Raw genomic sequence first — 18,559 nt, 5'->3', positions numbered from 1 at the left:
AGTCTATACAGTATGTCAAGTTAATAAAAATTCAGTCTGGTGTTCAATTGTACCTGACAGCAACAGAGTTTTCTGGTAAGAAACAAATCCCTGTGTGACAGGGATACAGACGGCCTGTTGAATTCTACCACAGCTTGCTTTATCTGCAATTTCTCCTATACCTGATGAAAAACTGTGGAAGTTTACTGGCAACTGTTTAGTGATAAAGCTGCATTGCAACAGTTTGATATCACCATAGCAAAGAAAGAGGTGCATGATTTTTCAACTATTTTAAAGTATTATTTTCCCTTTGTACTCCCGTTACAGGATATGCCCTTTATAACTTCATTCATCTAATAAGGGCTCAAGTACCATATGTACGGCATACATCAGACAGTGTAACTGGTACGTAGAAACCTGCCATGGAGAATCGCTTCCTACCTTTTCAAGAGAACTCAAGAAACTGGGCACACTGTACTAGCGGGGGGGGGGGGGGGGGGAAGTGAAAAAAAAGGGAAGAAGGAAAAAACAAAAAGGACTAGCAATGGTTTGTGGAGAGGCTTAAACAAAATCTCTGCATTTCAGTCTTCGTAAAAGAGGACGTCTCCAATCTCAAAAAAGCTTACAGGAAACCCATAATCACAAGAAGTTTTATATTCCAGGCTACACTGAGTTGATGAGATTTTACTGTTCTCTCTATTTAGGATTTCTGGGTTAAAAATAAGAAATATGTAATAAAATTCAGTGCCTTAAAAACAAAAAAGGCCCAAACCCCAACAGCACCTCCTCCCTCCCAACCCAGAAAGAGAAGTACTCACCTAAATTCTTGTTTGTTCACTTTGAAACTGCCCCCCCAAAAGATAGCCAAAAAACACCCTGAGGTAGTGACTGTCAAAATACAGAACTGGCAGTTGTAATTTAGCTCCCTTCCTTTCACCAGAGGCACATTAGCAGCATCCATTTGCCACCAACATCAGTCAAGAGATTCCATGTTACCAAGAGACTGCTGAGCCACATGCCTTTAAGCCATCTTGAAGTCTTGCCTCTCTGTATGGTGGTGAATGTCAATTACTACTTCCTAGTGCCCTGGGGAAGCCGATTTCTGGTTTTGGGCTGGTGTGCCAGGAGCCACTGGGTACAGATGGCCTTCACAATGTCATCTCTGCTGCTCTCAGCTAGCTGTCGCACATGTTGCACTAGCTGCACTGCTCTGGTCTTTTCCTGCCTCACCGACACAAGGTAGGCAGAACGCAACTTGTTGCACATCACATAGGCCTGGATCTGAAGCAGAAGAGGCAATCAGAACTCGGTTAGAAAGCTGTAGTAAACTAACAGCGTAAGGTTCAACAACATTCACTGGAAACACATAGTTCAAAAGCATGTTGTACAAGGTAGTAGCAGCTTGTTATGAAGTGGAATATGGCATGGATCAGATCCCAGTGTAAAAGATGGATAGACAGCTGTATTTTATTGTTGTGGAAACCCCTTTTACTGTATCACCATGTAATTAGAATCAGGGATCCTATTTTGTGCATGAATTACCATGCCCTCATAGGGAGTTTGTCAGTTGGAGCAGGCCAGGGGACAGTCACAAATCTCAAGATTTTATTCCCAGCTAGGCCACACAGGATCTACAACAGGCCACAAATGCTGAGCCACAGCCTCTTCCTCCATAAACATGCACCTGCAGTTCACAAATTTATCTGTGACTCTCCAGAGGCATGGCTAGCTGGTATGAAAGCTAAGAAACAAAGTAGTTTAACTCTTGCTTCCTCTAAGAAAAGAAGTATATCAGAATTAGAGAAGTTTTATTATTTAACTCTTGATCGCAATAGAAATAGTATACTCCTGAAACAGCAAGCTGAAATGGTCATCATTAGCTGTCTGCCATTACTAGAAACTTACATTGGCACCTGAGACATTGGGTAACAAAACCACAAACTTTCATCTCACAGCTCTACAATCACAAACACCACAGCCCTGAGGAATTCACTGTGGTTTTTACAATCTAGGAAGTGACCTTCAAATCTTTGGCTTGAATGAGGATGAGAGAGATGGTAAAAGAGAAGACGTAGGCTACAGTCCAAAATTGGGCTGTTCAGCTCTTGCTAAAGTAGCTTCTCTGTTGTACTTTTACTTACCTTGTTTTCATCACTGTCCATATCCTGAATCAGATTATCAAGATCCTGTAATCCAAAGAAGGGAAAAGGTGTTCACATTTAGAGTGACTATGATTTACAAATCTTCAACCCATCAAGCACCAAAACCCTGCATAAAGGAAGGGCAGTTAAGATCACAGCTAGATGGTTTCGTTGTCCCAGCTGCAAGGGCTGCAGATGTCAAAAATGCAAAGTCTGATTTCTGCCTTTACCATAGACGTGGCATAACTTGCATAAGGCAAACTGCACGCTCCCACCTTTAAACAGAGCACGTAGTACAGAGCCAGGAGATAAGGACTCGCTAATAGAGCAGCACTGGATGGTTTCCCTGTAGCCTTTATTGTAGTGTAGCCTCCACTGTACCCATTTTATTTCAAAAGGGACACAATGCATGAAGAATTACCTCAGCAGGAATGTTCTTGAACTCATTTAGACAGTTTAGGATAATGTTATCCCCATCATTTTTTGCTGCAACTCCAGACTCATTGACACACTTGAGAAGCTGCCGAATCTCACTGTACTTCTGCTGCTTCACCAGCTGCTTGGCTACTTTGCTGTACACTTCTGTAGCCTCCAGCTGGAAGTCCTAGGGGTAGATGGAACATCAAAGCAACACATGAAATGTTTGCAGCAGGTTTTTGCACAGTGCGTCTGTACAGTTGAGACAATCTCTCTTAAGGACAGTATCACACCATGCTACAGAATATCAAAGCTGTTTTGGGGGCCTCTGATTTGAAAGTCACCCTTGCTCAGGGCTGGCTTAAAGGTTTGCTGTAATCAGACGGGTAACACTCAGTTTTGCTCAAGAACAAGAGCACTGTTCCCACCTCCTTTCCAGGGGTGGCAAAATGATGATTTTTTTTTTTACCTCTGGCATAAGATCTTTCCTAGGTCTCTCCCCACCTCTCCCTCACTTAGCAAGCTCCCACTATATTCTTCCAGCCATTCCACCAGCAGCCCACCCTTCATGTGCCCTGAGAAACAGAAGGCAACTGACCATCTTACACCTCCCATATGAAGGAAGGGATGATAAAGCTGTAGACTGATCCTGCCAGGAATAAGGCAAGTAAATAAAGAAAAAAGGAAAGAAAGAAGCAGAAGCGATTCCAGGCAGCTGGATATGCTGCTCCAGTTTTAATGTGGGTAGCGGCTGCTGTTGCTGCCAAGAAGTGCTATTTTTCTAAGGCTCTCCATCTCACTACAAACAGGCATTCTGCCTTGTACATTCTGACCCAAAAATGGGAGCAGAACCTGCCATATCTACAAATACTCTTTCAGTGTGCCACCTCCATCCAGAAGTGGCCCTGATATACCCTCTGTCCCAGCTAACTGCACTGCTTGAAGCAGTATCTTTTAGCAGCTCCTAACATGGATGAGAAACACACAGAAAAGTTTGGAGCCTCATGAGCTGTGATTACTAATGGGCACCTCAATTTCTACCCAGACAAGAGGAAGGAGAGGACCCCCCTAAGGGACTTTCCAGTTAATTAGTTTTGCTATCAGCCAGGAGAATATAGTACAGAGACAGCCCTGGATGTATTTTATTTATTGTGCCATTGCATAGCTATCATGAACTGCAGAGAGCTACCAAGTCAGAGCTCTCCATTCACAGCAGTGATTGTGATTTGCTGGAGTTAAGTCACTGAACAAGATATACAGCAATGTACACATTAAGTTCCACTGTAGGACCCAATTAGTTCACAAATGTCCCACTGAAGCAGCATTTTCATTTCCTTACCACGTTTCCAAATACATGGATATTTAAGACCTGAACTGGTGACTTTTCTCACAAGAAGTTTTTCTTTTGGGGGATTAAACAGACATTATGCAAAAAAATCTTTTGCTTAAGCAATTTTTGCTTGCAGGAGTTACATTTATAATAGTAGTGCTTGTTATATCAAGTTTTTCCATACCTGAAGGACTCTAAATGCAATCCCAAAACCTTCTTCAATGTTCTTGCCTTCCAACATGACCTAAAAAGAGAAGAAGAGACAATTTTGGGGATGCACACTCTTTTTTCATTATACAGTTAAATAATAATGCATTTCCAGATTCTGCCCAAGACAGAGGACAAAAGTCAATGCAATACTTCAGAGAACAGCACCACCCCAATACGTAGGGCAAATATAGGGTCTACTGTCACACAGTGATTTCCTGTGGGACACTTGGAAAGTTACGGATGGAGCTGGGATGAAGTTAAGAAGGGTTAGAATAAACAGCAGTATTTGCCTTGCTTCAAAATACAGTAGGTTGCGTAATCAAAAGGCGTGTTACTGTTAGTATTTGGGATCATCTGCCCCTGAAAATTTGAACTTTGAGGAGAGGAGCTCCAAGTTCTCACGTGTTCTCTCCTACTTCGAGGAAAACCATGATTTTTTTCATAAATGGTAGGTTGCATACATGCACAAGTAACCTACCCATGAAAAAAAACCAAAGGCTGCTCTAATGTTTCAATGTGTATATCAAGTTAATGTTGTTGATGAAAAATAGAGCTGTGTTTGAAATAGGAAGAAGTACCTTGCAAGCAACATCAATTTTCATGTTATTGTTTCCAAAGAGTGTGGGCAAGGAGGAACCTGTCATTTGAGAGGTTCCTGAGCTCTCACATCGATGCAGGAACTTTGTTACTTCCATCTGCAGATCAACTGTATTGATGTGCCTAGACAGAGGAAAAATTCAGATTTTATTTTGAAATAGAACTAAGTTCACACAAATAATAACTGACACCTTCTCTTTCTTGAACACATTTCAAAAATCAGACATCTTCCCAAGGAATTATTATTTTAGTTACTTTTTGGCTTTGTCTTTAGCGTAGCCAAGTCTGCAGCATTGAGATACTTTCAGATCTGTGCAGTTATTATGTACCACAAGCTGAAGGTGAGCACTTGTTCACATCACTTCAAAATAAGCCACAGAATTTGGATTCCAAATAAGTATCTACTCCCTCTTTTCCACCTCATCACACACACTTCCCCGACCTTTAAGTTAGTGTCTAGCCTAAAAAAGAGGAAACAAACAAGCCCCTAAGAAAAACAGGGTACAAAACCCCAAGTACAAGAGATATCTGGCTAAATTTACACTCCAAGTTTTGAATACAGAGATTTAGTTATGTCTGACAACTATAACTTCTGCATGGTTGAATGTTGTGAGTTAACCCTGGTAAGCAGCTAAGCACTAAAGACTGCTTGCATTGCAGAGGGTTTGTCTGGTTTTTTTTTTTTTGTTGGTGGGTTTTTGTTTTTTTTTAATTAAAGGAAGGTAGATGATGCACAGACTGATATTTTTAGTAGAAACAACTGCTCATCTCCCGGGTTGTTGGGGGAAAAGGTAACAGGATTCCTATAACTGCAACTACATAAAAGTCAGATTTGAGTCAAGCACAGCTAGCATGTGTTGGCTAAATCCAATTTGAACACAAACACTGAAACAAAAAATAAACAAAAACCAACACCCCCCTAAATAAAAAATTCATGTCCTATAAACCCCCACAAAAGCCTGAACTTCCCCTTTAATATGATTTAGCTTCTTGTTTATTGATACCTTGACACATCCGTAGCAGACATTTTCTTCCGAAAAGTGCATGCCATTTTTTTCCTTCCTGAATTTCTTGAGACCTCCTGCAGATAGACTTTGAGATGGTCCTTGATCTTTAGAAGCCATGTCTGTTTGCCTCCTAGTTCAGTGTAAGACTTTGCTCCATGAGTGAAAAATCTAATGCAGGTCATGGCAGCACGAACGTGATCCTAGAAAGAATATACTGAACACTAAGGTGGGCTAAAGTACACCACCTTCACTTGTCATTGTCTGTACTTTAGTGCTCAAACAAAGCAGGTAATGCCCTGTTTTCATTAAAACAGCCATTAAAGCTACTGCAATGCTCCAGATCCATGACAAACACATAGCAGACAGGCTTCAGTCAGGCTCAGGCCTTGTACCTGTTTCTTAGGACTGGAAAATAGCAAAAATATACCTGTCCATCATGCAGATTTACACCAAAGTTAATAACGAAGCCTGACAGTATCCAAATTTCACTGAAAGAAATGGCACTGACCCTCATCTTACCTTCATGAACTGTTGCAGCTCATACAGAATATGGTAGTAGTTCTTTCTCTGCAAGTATTTGCAGGCTGCAATCAAGTAGACTCCCCAGCTCTCCAATCCTGGATCAATGGTTTCCAGCAAGTTCTCCAACATATGCAGTTTTCCACTTTCGTAACTTGGAATGAAGATCCCTTCAATGAACACTTCTGATGGGGATTCCTACACATTAGAAACATAGCCTAAAGCAAAGCCACTGGTGGCTTGTTGATTTTCCTTAATAACATAAAGCAGTGATAAGTGACAGAGATCATAAAATTACTAAATAATTTACTTTGGCAGGGATCTCCAGAGGTCATTTGGTTCAAACCCCTGTTCAAAGAATGGCTTCCAAGTTGGGTCATGCTGCTCTGGGCCTGTCAAGTTCTGCGCATAATACAGCAATTTAGTAGCCTCTTTGTCTGTTACCCTTTTACTATGTCTTACCCTTTTACTGTGCACGTCTGAGATAACCCTGGATCTATCTTTGGTATAATCACCCACTTGGAAGCTGAAAACAGGACAAAGGTCTTCTTTTGCCTTCCCTTCTTCAAGCTGGAAAAAACTAGCTCTATCACTCTCCTCAGATATCATGTGCCCCAGGCCCCTAGCCACTTTAGTGGCCTTCCATTAGATTTGCCCCCACTCTGACAATGTCTGGTTTGTACTAGGGAACCCAAAACTGGGCACAGCAGTTCAGATGAAACCTCAAGTACTGAGCTGACGGAGATATTTACTATGGTCTCACAAATGCAGGCTTACACATTGCGGTTACTATGGAAAGAATCGTGTGTCACAACATGTCTTTAAAATGTTTATGCAGGCCATAGTATGTTTTGTTGTTTTTTTTTAATCTAAGCATAACATACAAGCTACAAAGCCTGTGTACATAAAATGTTTCCAGACATCCTACTGCAAAATGTTTCAGCAGAAGCCTAGTACCTTACTGCTTTAAGGTAACAAATCTTCCTCTCTAGTTTGCATGATCACTACCAGTCTCCTTGTCCAAAACAGGCACGCTTAATTAATGAGAACCTTGTTGGAATAATTTCTAGGTTTAATTGTAACAGAACTGTTGTCTTCAGAGATTCTTAAGCCCTCCTACATTATGCAGTTTTCTTAAGGGAGAAATGGAAACCACTTTTTGGCTTCTTTGGATTCCTGTCCTCTGGGACATGACTCTATTCCCTTATATTCCTACTGGTTACAGAAGTGGGTGTCTGATTCAACAAACACCACCAAGAGACAGAACCACTGTCACAGAGTGAAGTGTTCAGTGTTACCAGCATGCTTGAATTCCAAGTTTTCCTCCTCTTTTCTGAACTGTATGACAATAATCCCAGGTTTTCAGCTTTGCAGAAAAAAAGACCAAGAACTGCTGATGTGTACCTTTATAAAAAAACCTCTCAATAAACCACAAACAAAGCAAACACTTGCTCCTCTGTAGAAGCCACTGAGAGAGAGATTAAACATAAGATGTTCAGACCAAAGTTAATTTTTCATGTCACTGAATTGTCAGTCCCTGGATAGTGCATATAACATTTAGGACCTCCAAAAACTCCTGTGCAGTGAACCACCCAGAATGCTGCATGATGCTCATTACTGTCTAAAACTGGCCTTCAAACTGTCTTAGCTACTTTTCAAATTTTAATTTAGGTGATAGCAAATCAGATTACCCACCTTATTTAACAAGTGAAGCAGTGCTTCTCTCATACAGTCATGCCTCATGTAAAAGCTTATTATTGCCAGATTAGTGCCATAACTATGTAAATAGAACAAGCACTCTTGATAGTAGCTGTTGTGCTGAATCTTCCCCTCACACATCATCTCCAGAGACAGACTTCTAGTTCTCAGTGTTGCTTCAAGTTCCCTCAGAGTGGCAAAGTAATCATCATCCTGACATTAAAGCACAGAATTGATGATAGTTAATGAGTAAAACTTTCTTTTCAGTCAGGTCTTGTCACTTGGCCTTGAAGCATTCTGTTATTTTTGTTTTTAAAATAGGTATTGCTTTAGAAGTGAAAAATCCATTAAATGCTTTTTATAAACACCAGATTGGAACTCTGCTACCAACAGAGGTGCTGCATGTTGCTGTACCTAGCATGGCTAGCTAGCCATGGGACAGACAGGAGGCTTATTTAAACACAATTCCACTGTCAACAGCTACGTCAATAAACAGTTCAACCAGACTTTATTCTCCTAGAATATATGTTACTAAGAGGTCTCTCAGGATTACGATTCTGCAGTTACTTAGTACTAAAAGTAATTAGAACTTCCAGAACTAATTCCATAATAAACAGCATTTAAGAACAGTAGGAAAGCATTTGTAATTTCTCCCCTGAATTCCTGCAAAGCTGTCAGTTTCAGTACAAAAATGGCATCCCACGGTATCACAACATATTGTCAAATTGAGTTTATTTTCCTCAAGATTGTAGTAATAACACAAATCAACCAGTGCAGCTTTTCTTTCCCCTCTACCAAGCATGATCTGGTTCTCAGCCACCAATTCACTGTGATGAAACAGCTAAAAAATTTATCAACAATATTCAGTTTGCAATGTGTAGTCATGACAAAAGGACAAAAACGTAACACACCTGACACGCATTGTTTTAAGATGTGTATTAAACATCATCACTTGGCTTTGGTGTAGCTCTTCAGAGTGGACAGAACAGAAAGACTCTTACCGCAATGAGTACAGGCTTCACTGTGGACTCTAGGTACTGTATCACATCCTGGACCAGCCTTGAACCATGGGTCAGCTGGTTTAAATCCATAGGTGGTTTTAAACATCGGTTGAACTTCTCTCTGGCTGAACTTAAATTTCCAGCTTTAAGGCAAGCCATGCCCCAGGCATGCCATGCTCCACCTGGATCCAACCCAGATTTTGTAGAAACCTAAATTAAAAATTGTATGTTATTATTGCAAAGCAGTACCAGTACAGAAAACAGGAAAACTGGCTTATCACACAGTCTGTGACTGTGACCTTTAAATCCCTAGAGCACGCCCCATTAAAACCCAAACAAAACACAAAAAAACCTGTGCTGATTATTTCTGTATTACCTGCACAAAATGCCAACTACCAGAACACCCGTGATCTCCATATGTAGAAATACTTTTTACTGTACAAATTGAAGCAATGACTTATATAGGAAATTTCAGTTCAGCATTTTTAAAACTCAGGACATTTTCACATCTGCTTTTCTAAGGCGGATTTTTACAGAGCAGAATTGATCAGGTTTGTAGCTTAAAAAAAAAAAAAAAGTAACAGAAGATCCTTCACGAACTGCCAGCAATTTTTTTATTTCAGGTAATTCTGCTGATCAGATTTATTCCTGATTTTCTTCAGTGGACCAGCTGCCTTTAAGCATGAACTGTTTGTATTCAAATAGGTCATCTATTCCTACTGTTTATTACCCCTTATAAATCCTAATCCAGTTTGCAGTATCATAATCCTGTGTTTAACAAACTGCAAAGCAATAAAACAGAGGCTTACAAAATCCTAGGAGCAGGAGGAAAACAAAAGATGATAGGAACACAAGATGAACTCCAACAGACAGATTTGCTACCATCGCTGATTTCAAAGTAAACACTTGGGCAAGGTGTCTTACTACTGCCTCAGCCCTTCTACTGGATGCAAGATTCCTCTATTTAATGACTTCCTTGCAGTTACTCCATTCCAGTTTTAACTGTCCTGGGAAACAAGGTCCCTGCCCTTCCTTTCAGCATCCTACTCCACATCAGAAGACTCTTCCTTCTCAGTATTTTTTTTCCAGTGCTCATAAAATAATTTCTTCCTTGTTTAAAAACCTAATCCAATTTTGCAACTCTTTAGATATTGTCCATTTCACACGTCATATCCATCTGAACTCAAGAGGGAGAAAAATGAGAGCCACTACAGAAGCATTATTAACACTGACATCCCTCCACTGTCATTACCTCTATAGCTAGCTGATAGTACTCTGCTTCCAGAAGCTGATTTCTTAATCTTGTTACTGCTGCAGGGAGGAGAATCTGATCCAAAGATGGTATTGGATGGTAGGCAGCAGCAACTAAAATATTCAACACATCCACTTTGCTGATGTAGCTAGGAGAAAACAAAGAGATTAAGCAAATACATACGCTGTCACTATTATCATACACTTAAAGAACTTTATGTCAAAGACAACTCTTAAAGCAGCGGTTCCTAGTCATCAGTATAGCAGGTTTCTCTATCCATCACACTATCCTATTCAGACTATTTTGATTTTTTTTTTTGTTATTGCCATATTCAGTAGAACACTGGCAGAGGCTGCTAGCAGACACCAACTGTGTTACCAAATCAAACTAGTATGTGTGAAATGTATATATTACACCCACCACCTCAAGCTCTGTAGGACACAACCTGAGGGAAGTGTAAAATGCTCATTCTCAAGATGACCAGGTTTAAAATCCTATATTCAAATAAAAATTGAAAGCACACATAAAATATCAGAACTAAAATATTTATCCCAGTTTTTGTGGACTGCTTCTACCTACCCTGATAATTTTCTCAGTAAATATTGTGTAGTCATATTACTCGAATTTCTACTATTTTAACTCTTACATCATTCTTAAATTATGAACTTCTCTTCTGGTTTAAAACATCCATAGTAGAATTACAAAACAAGCCTCCCACCCTTCAACTCACCAGTAAAAAGGATAATGGTCTTGACAATACCTCAATACATTATAGTGAACATCTGATAAATCACCTGTCACAGAGAGCTAGGTCCTGGCTCCTTCCAGCTTTTACAAACATCATTTTGGCACTGAAAAGCAATTGTTTCATGATGTCCATAAGCAGACCAGCATCCACCTCAGGGTTAGTGAGCCCTTGGGACAACTTGCAGCAGTGCTCTATCAGCTGGTGGCCACAAACTATGCTTTCACTGTGCAGGCTAAGGATGGCAATACACAAGGAAGAGCTGGGAGCCTGGCAATTCAAGGAAAGACAGACAAACATGGGTACTGAGGTCGTTCACAAGGGAAGTGCTTATATTCAACTTTCTCCAGACCTCACCTGTTCATAATAAAATTCACTGCGTACAATTTCATTCTCCTCTTCATTCAGGGAAAAAGTCCATTCAAGCTCAGTTGCTTTGGGTATTTGCACCACTGTGGAATAGTCACTATTAGAAGTTTCTACAGCCAACCCTCCCTCCCCTCCCCCACCCCCCAGGTAGAATCATCGTACAATGAGACTGGCTAAAGACACATAATGCAGAGTGTTTCTATACTCTTGTAAAACAATCGTGTAATCCTCTCACTGTGCCATTTTCTGCCAGTATCACATGTCCAGCATACTGATTACAGAAACATTTCCATTCCTCAGAAGGCTGCCAAATTGTACTTAAACTCATTCTCACTGTTACCAACACCCTGTCATGAAAAACTGGATCCAGTAATGTATCTTCAAATGACTATCCAACTCTTATCCTACAGGACATCAAGCACAGCAACCTTCCCTCTTTAGCCTTCCCTCAGGCAAGCTATTAAATATTTCTGAGCAGGAGAGAAGTAGAAATTTGAGAGCTGTGGGTTACAGCTAAAAAGGGAAATGGAAGAACCAGCTGTAAAAGAAAAGGTACACTGATTTAGCTGTGGGTTACAGTTAAAAAGGGAAACGGAAGAACCAGCTGTAAAAGAAAAGGTACACTGATTTCACTGCCTGTATCTTCAGAATCTGGGTTATTTCAACATACAGTCTAGCAGCTTTAAGGCAAAGATTGTGAGAAGATGAGTTAATCCCTTCCATTTTGTTTTTTTTCACATAAAATAGTACTGAAGACAACTAGAGTTTTGACCAAATGATTCAAAATTTAATTTCTGTGAAGAGTCTTTTTCTTTCCTCCAAACTAAGGAAATTTGTGTTTTGAAATTAGTAACCCAGAATAGCTACAAATCAAATATTGTCTGTCATTTGAGTGCAGCTGAGAATGCACAAGCTCTCTGATGCTCGAGTCTGATTGTGGTTCCTGGCAGAAAAACAATGGCCAATATCACAATGCTAAGAAATTGAGAATAATGCTAATTTGCTATTCTTCCCCTGATCAACTCCTCCTTCTTCTTGGAGTAACTTAAAAAGTCTCAAAATTCATTGTTCTAGATTTCACAGGACTATCAGAGTCTTGAATAACTCTAAAACTGGAGGGTAAACCACAAAAAATAAATTAAGATGCTGGCTTTCAATTTAACTGGAAACTGGAAAAACTAGAATAAAGCAGCCTTGGAAACATTTGATACGTGTCATCAGAAAAATTGGAAAAGCAGAATAAAATACTTTCCCTCTTAAATCTGAGGATTTTGGTGCTGTTCTTATTCACTCCTACTGAATGAATCATATGGGCCCAGTGATGCACAGCAATGCTGCAGGCAGAAAGATCTAACCAGAAGCAGAAGCTCAGAAGCTGCATTTCAGCGTTTCAGTCTTGTAACAAAGGTGGCAGTAAAGCAAACTTCTGTCAACAGCAGAAGAAAAAACCCCAACTCAAACAGCCCATCATAATTAAAAAGGAACAAGTAAGGAAAAATACTTATTTGCTTTGTAGCACAAATGCATATTTTGCACCATATTTCACATTACTGCTATAAGCACTTCCAATAACTATGGAATTTCTGCCAGAATTTCTTGTCAGTGTATGAAAATTTTGCAGAATCATCTCAAACACCAGAGTGAAAACAAACAGTAAATACTTTATACGGAAAAATGGCAAAGAAAATGACAACTAAATTTTATTATTATTCCTGAAGATATTAGATGTGGAAATTGAGGCACTGAAGTGAAATTATTAGTCCATACTCACACAACCAACAAAGGAGGTGGAACTCAGGATACCACCAGACCCATGAGAGGGGCCTCACCCTATGCTACCCCCAGCCAGCATGGGGTATCAAACCCCACAGCACACTGCAGTGGTACTAAGTTGCACTGTCATGGTTCATAAAAAGCGGATCACTCAGCACAGCTCTGTAGTGGGTTAATTCCTACTCACACCACAGCCTCTCACTAGCTGTTTGTAGTATGCAAAGTGCATTCTCCAACTGTTGTTGTTTTTCAGTTCCTTCCTTTAATCCCCATTCAGCACATTCAATATTGACTCAGACATTTCTCCTAAATCTCAATTTCCATTCACAGAAGTTTGGAATGCTCAGTTTCAGCCTGCTCAAAGAACATTACTGGTATTTTGTAACTGAGGTTTTTATCACCCTTCAGCTGCAATTAGATGCATCAACTTCCTATCTCCTATGTTTCACTCCTGGCAGTGTTCAAGGCCAGGTTGGATGAAGCCTTGGGTGAGATGGTTTAGTGTGAGGTGTCCCTGCCCATGGCAGGGGGGTTTGAACTAAATGATCTTAAGGTCCTTTCCAACCCAAACCATTCTATGATTCTGTGATTCTATGATCTCTGTCTCCAGCTTCCTATCTCTAACCTGCTGCTCATCAGGCACTTTAAAAAAAAATATATATATATAAAATTGAAGTTTAATATTAACCCACTCCTCACCTTCTACTTGGTCCTGATCTTCTTTTCTGCTGTAATAAAATGACAGAAAAAACATTATGCTTACTCCAGCACTGAGGAAAACAGTTTTAAAAGAGACATGTATATGACTAGCCTTCTCAGAACACTGTCTTGTAAAAATCTAACCTCTCTCCCTCCCTGCCCTGACTCATTGCCCTGCCCCTAACCCCTACTATCTGGAAATACCCTGCCTCTGCATTGTTGTGTTTCAACTACACTAAGTAATTAGTTCTTAAAACCTTCAATAGGAATAGTAGTGTTGCACACATCATAAAAAAAGCAGACACCAAGAACAAGAGCTTCCCAGTATCAATATTCCAGAAGAAAAATTAAGGTTTTGGCATCCAGATCTCTGTCTTTCAGATTTAATTGGTTTTGATATATAAACCCAGACACTTAAACAATAAAAACCTTGACAAATGGCATTCAAACTTACTGGTAGGCTCTGCTGACCTAATCTGGCAGAGTAAGCAACCATTCTGACGCAAATTGGTTTAAATAGAGGCAACTGATTTTTTTCAGAGTTTCCTTCTCAGATCTACACAGTATTGCTCTTTTCATAGCAAGCCTGCCAGTGCTGCCATAGTGGAATACTGCTATCTGCAGGCTTGCTAGGGAAAGAGGAAATGCAGCTGAAAGTGCAGCTGAAACAGAGTTTTACACTCCGTGACCCAGACAGCAGTATCAGCAGGCTTGACAGGGTCATAGAGAGTAACAGTCACTTTTTTCAGCTGCTCTTTTCACCAGCTGGCTTAACATACACACAATGAATTTCAGCTTTAAGCGACCACATAATGAAAATCTGTCATCACAGCTGTCTCTTTTATTAAAGGCAGTTTCAAAGTCTATCTAATAATGAACTTGTATTTGAATCTGCTAGGGTTCAAGAAGTCATAATCAAGGGATTAGGGAATAACATTAACCACTGATAGGTTCAACACAGCTAGTCAACATGTGATGTTAATCCAGGAGCCAAGTACACTGCAAGAAAATCTGTCACACTGTAGTAGTTTGCATAGAGTGCATTTTGCATCAAAGCATTCAGTGCTCAGGTTAATGATCAATTGATGCTTAAAGAATTAAAGATTTTGTTGCCTGGCTCTCCAGTGTTCTTTTTAACGTGAAAAGTAAGCTGAGCCATAATGAACATCCCCACACCTATTAAACCTGAAAACCCCAGCAGCTGGAGGCCAGAAAGTTAAAGCAACTTATTAAAGTGATGTTATTATATTTTCCAGATAAACCCAAATGCTTATTTCTCTCTCATTCCATTCATATACTCTGCTGTGTACATGAAATTGAGAAGAACTAGAATGGAAGGACTTACATGCTTGTGTTTTTTACCAAGCCAGGCAGATGTTCTCTGTTGTAGTAGCTATAGCACTGATCGCATACACGAGACAGATTTTCTCTGCAAGCTTCTACTGCCATTTTCTTGGTGGAGCAAGAGCTGCACACCAGCCTGCCACAGCGCCTGCAGTGATGGCGCCTGTTGAACTAGACAAAAGAGGTCATGGATGAGCAACAGAAAGAATTTACTAAAGTCCTCTCCAATATCTGCCTCCACTCCTGAGTAAATGTACTCCTTTTGAAGAGAAGGAACAGCAAGCACGGTAAGGCTTTTCAGAACTATACAATGATGGACTTTCACTGTTATGTTTCCTTCCCAGAGAGGGCATGGCAAATTAAAAAAAACCCAAAGAAACCAAACCCAAAAGTCAGAGGCAGGTATTTAAAACACGTTTGCTGCTGTCTTCAGCTTTCCATTTTTAAATTGTCCCAGTTTTGACCACTGTGCTAGTTAGGTCATCTGCTGGAAAAGTTAAAAGCTGTAGACTGTCTTTCTGACACCATCTTAGTGATTTCCAAATTAAAAATCAACAGATACTTTGAAAAACAGTACCTTACACAACAGAAGATAACAGATTGCCAAAACAGCTGCAAAACTTACAATTATTCTTCCCCCTTACAGCACCAATGCAGTTGCTCAAGTAGTCAATGCACCAACAGGTCTTAGCAAAGTGTAACCAACAACACGTACACATTTCATCCAGATATGATGCTCACATTATTTCTTGCCAGCACAGCCAACTAGACAGCTTTCTGAAAGACTAATACTGCTATTATACATTTTTTAGATCTTACAGTTTTCTCCTCTCTGATGATCAGATTTCCTATTGTGGCTCTATCACTTCACACGACTGTGAAGAGCTAACTGTTGCTAGTCTCCTCAACTCACTGAATAGAAACTAATGGTTAAATATCAAAGTACTGGCAATCTTGTCAGGCCTACACTGATGAAGACAAACTTTCTGAAGTAGCTAGTGTCTGTTAGACCAGCCTATGAGCAAGTTTTCGTATTAAGGTCACATGTCTATACTTAATTTTTGCTCCTTACCATAGTGAAACGTTCAGTTTTGCAAACCATACATGTCGTTTCAGTGTCATCAGGTATCCATTGCTGCTTTGGTGGCGGCTTCTCAGGAGGCACAAATTCTTGAGGGCACAAATTCTGCTGCAGAATTCTGTCTCTGGGACCTGCAGATATGGTGACACCTTAGAAAGAGCCAGGCCAATAAAAACACAGAATGAGATTTAAGCTCTTTAATGCACTGTTGAATAGAAGAAAACACTACATATTTACTGAGACTGTAAGATCTTTCTGTTTCACAAGATGATTACCATTACCTTCAACCAGGCATGGCAAAATAACATTGCTTAAGGAATATATATACTTTAAGATAAAACTGTAAGATTATAAACTTATAGCATTTCAATACTTAGAAGCAATAGTACATACTAATAGATCTTGACCATAATCATTAGAGAGGCATAAACCAACTTGTCATCATCTGATCTTTTATCATATGCAGACACTTAGATGAGGAAGAAATAAATACCCCAGTACATATATATGCTTATATATATATATACACATACATACACCCCAGTATATGAATACCAAAGAGTGATACAGCATAAAATATGATCTTAAAAGATACCCAGTACTGACATTCATGAAGACTGGGACTTTTTTTTAATTGCAGGAAAAGTGTGGTATGGCTAGCAACAGCATATCCCTCCCTGTTCTGGTCCCCTTGACAATCTAATCTGCAGAAATCAGTTGCCAGAGGCAGAAGTTTAAACCTTTATCTTCTGGGGTCTCCTGACCTTGCCAGTGAAATACTCATTGAATCAAGTTTACAGTATTAGACTGGCTTTTAGTTAATATGCTGTGAGCCAGCTACACTACAGGCTAATTATAAAGTTCCACATGTCACTGCAGCCCTGCAAGCCACCTGCAGCCCTGCATCTCCACTCCATAATGCTAACTCATGCTCATCCAAGTAAATACTGGTTTGCAAAGGAACATTAGAGGACAATGCATTCAAGTTTTGTAACAACAGACAAACATTAAGCTGACTATTAGGAGAAAAACTGATGCGCTACACAGCCCAAACTAAAGACACTGCTTTTGCTTTGTGTAGACAGAGCACGAGTCTTCAGTTCAGGATACAGAAACAGAGAATGGTTCAGATAACCTAAACTGTAGATCAGGATACTATTATGCAGCTTTAGTTCAGGCCACCAGTTGCTGAGAACCAACAGCCTTGGTGGCTGCAAGATATCCTCTGTTAGTTATTCCCTGAGAGCACACACTGCACACCTCTCACAATATATATCCTCCAAAGACTGCATCTCTTACATTAGAAGCTGCATGAAACCTATAGAAGTAATTGATTTTAAGCCATAGGCATTATTCAGTTCCTTTGGATTAAATTATTTTTGTTTCTATTTATCTGTGTTTGAGGACTGTGAGTTGAGCCTCTCAGACAAGACAAGGTCACATTCCCTCAGGTCACAAGAGGGATCTTATTAAAAATAAATTCAAAGACCAAAAGAACTATGGAAAAAATACAACAAACGAGATTTCTGTTATAAAGCCAAATAGTTAAGAGCCAGAAATGAAAAAAAGCTACTGAGCAAAGAATAGGAAAACAGGGAGAAGTACCACAATGATGGGCTTCCAGACAAGCTCTGCCTATGTACCGAGACTGAGAAGTCAAGACACAGAAAGACTAATCTGAAGCACTGGTAATCCACTGCAGATGTAGTCCCCCTTCCTATGGCCTGTTCAGGCTTGGGTTTTTCTGTGCTGTCTGGAACAGGAAGTCTTTGTCATGATTTTTCAGACATACTGTAGGTATCTCCCAAAACTCAAAAAATAGCTGTAAACTTCTTGTTCCCTTTTAAGTTCTCTTTTAATTGGGCCCAAAGCACCCAACTGCAGAGATCCACTAACCTGCATTAAATGCAGCCCAAGTTACTGTTAAGCAGCAGGACCAACATACACTGGAGATAAAACAAATATGAGCATGTTCAAAGAAAATGGCACCAATGACTTAACCTTACCACTAAAGCTGACAGGAGATAGCTCTGATGATCCCAATTTAGACATTGTTTCAGACTCCAATACCTGATTGAGGCTTTCTTGGATACGTATGAGAGAATCTAGAACAAAGGGAAGGGGGAAAAAGAAATATGTGGAGAAAATCCTGGCCATACATCTACCTGTTTTTACAAAGATAAGAGGAATCCATTCACAGGGGTATGTAAGAATGACAGAACAAAACAGGACTAGCTATGTAATTACAAATTACTATGTGTTCGTGAAAATCGCCCACAACAGTTAATGCAAAACTACATATTCAATGACCTAAGACACAGAAGAGGATCCTTATCAAAGCTATGGCTATTGATAGGCAGAGGGATAATAAAGCAGAGAGTAAGTATCAGATGTGAA

At 39.9% G+C, this 18,559-nt stretch overlaps 1 protein-coding gene across 7 annotated transcripts in view; it reads right to left on the bottom strand.

Annotated features, from left to right (window-relative positions):
- Positions 1–736: 736 nt before the first annotated feature.
- The window catches only part of ZFYVE26 (zinc finger FYVE-type containing 26), a 47,664-nt gene continuing 29,841 nt past the window's right edge, over positions 737–18,559 (bottom strand). For 4 of the 7 annotated variants that reach the window (XM_061380097.1, XM_061380099.1, XM_061380100.1 and 1 more), the window contains 16 exons: positions 18,169–18,267; positions 16,154–16,311; positions 15,083–15,252; positions 13,738–13,766; positions 11,254–11,348; positions 10,946–11,166; positions 10,152–10,299; positions 8,900–9,109; positions 7,896–8,111; positions 6,201–6,398; positions 5,679–5,881; positions 4,656–4,797; positions 4,052–4,111; positions 2,542–2,724; positions 2,121–2,165; positions 737–1,260 (listed from right to left, as the gene is read on the bottom strand). In XM_061380097.1, coding sequence (XP_061236081.1) covers positions 1,051–1,260; positions 2,121–2,165; positions 2,542–2,724; positions 4,052–4,111; positions 4,656–4,797; positions 5,679–5,881; positions 6,201–6,398; positions 7,896–8,111; positions 8,900–9,109; positions 10,152–10,299; positions 10,946–11,166; positions 11,254–11,348; positions 13,738–13,766; positions 15,083–15,252; positions 16,154–16,311; positions 18,169–18,267 — 2,387 coding nt within the window. In that variant the 3' untranslated portion in view covers positions 737–1,050. Of the gene's footprint in view, positions 1,261–2,120; positions 2,166–2,541; positions 2,725–4,051; positions 4,112–4,655; positions 4,798–4,929; positions 5,136–5,678; positions 5,882–6,200; positions 6,399–7,895; positions 8,112–8,899; positions 9,110–10,151; positions 10,300–10,945; positions 11,167–11,253; positions 11,349–13,737; positions 13,767–15,082; positions 15,253–16,153; positions 16,312–18,168; positions 18,268–18,559 lie in introns of those variants that run through there. The other 3 variants (XM_061380098.1, XR_009729522.1, XR_009729523.1) reach the window with 3 other exon arrangements.

Source organism: Neopsephotus bourkii, unplaced genomic scaffold (assembly GCF_033783945.1).
Source record: "Neopsephotus bourkii isolate Nb327-2 ecotype Australia unplaced genomic scaffold, CSIRO-AGI_Nbou_v1 NB_1792, whole genome shotgun sequence".
Lineage (NCBI taxonomy): Eukaryota > Metazoa > Chordata > Aves > Psittaciformes > Psittacidae > Neopsephotus > Neopsephotus bourkii.
The sequence above is the reverse complement of the archived record's forward strand: the minus strand, read 5'-3'. Positions and strand labels throughout refer to the sequence as shown.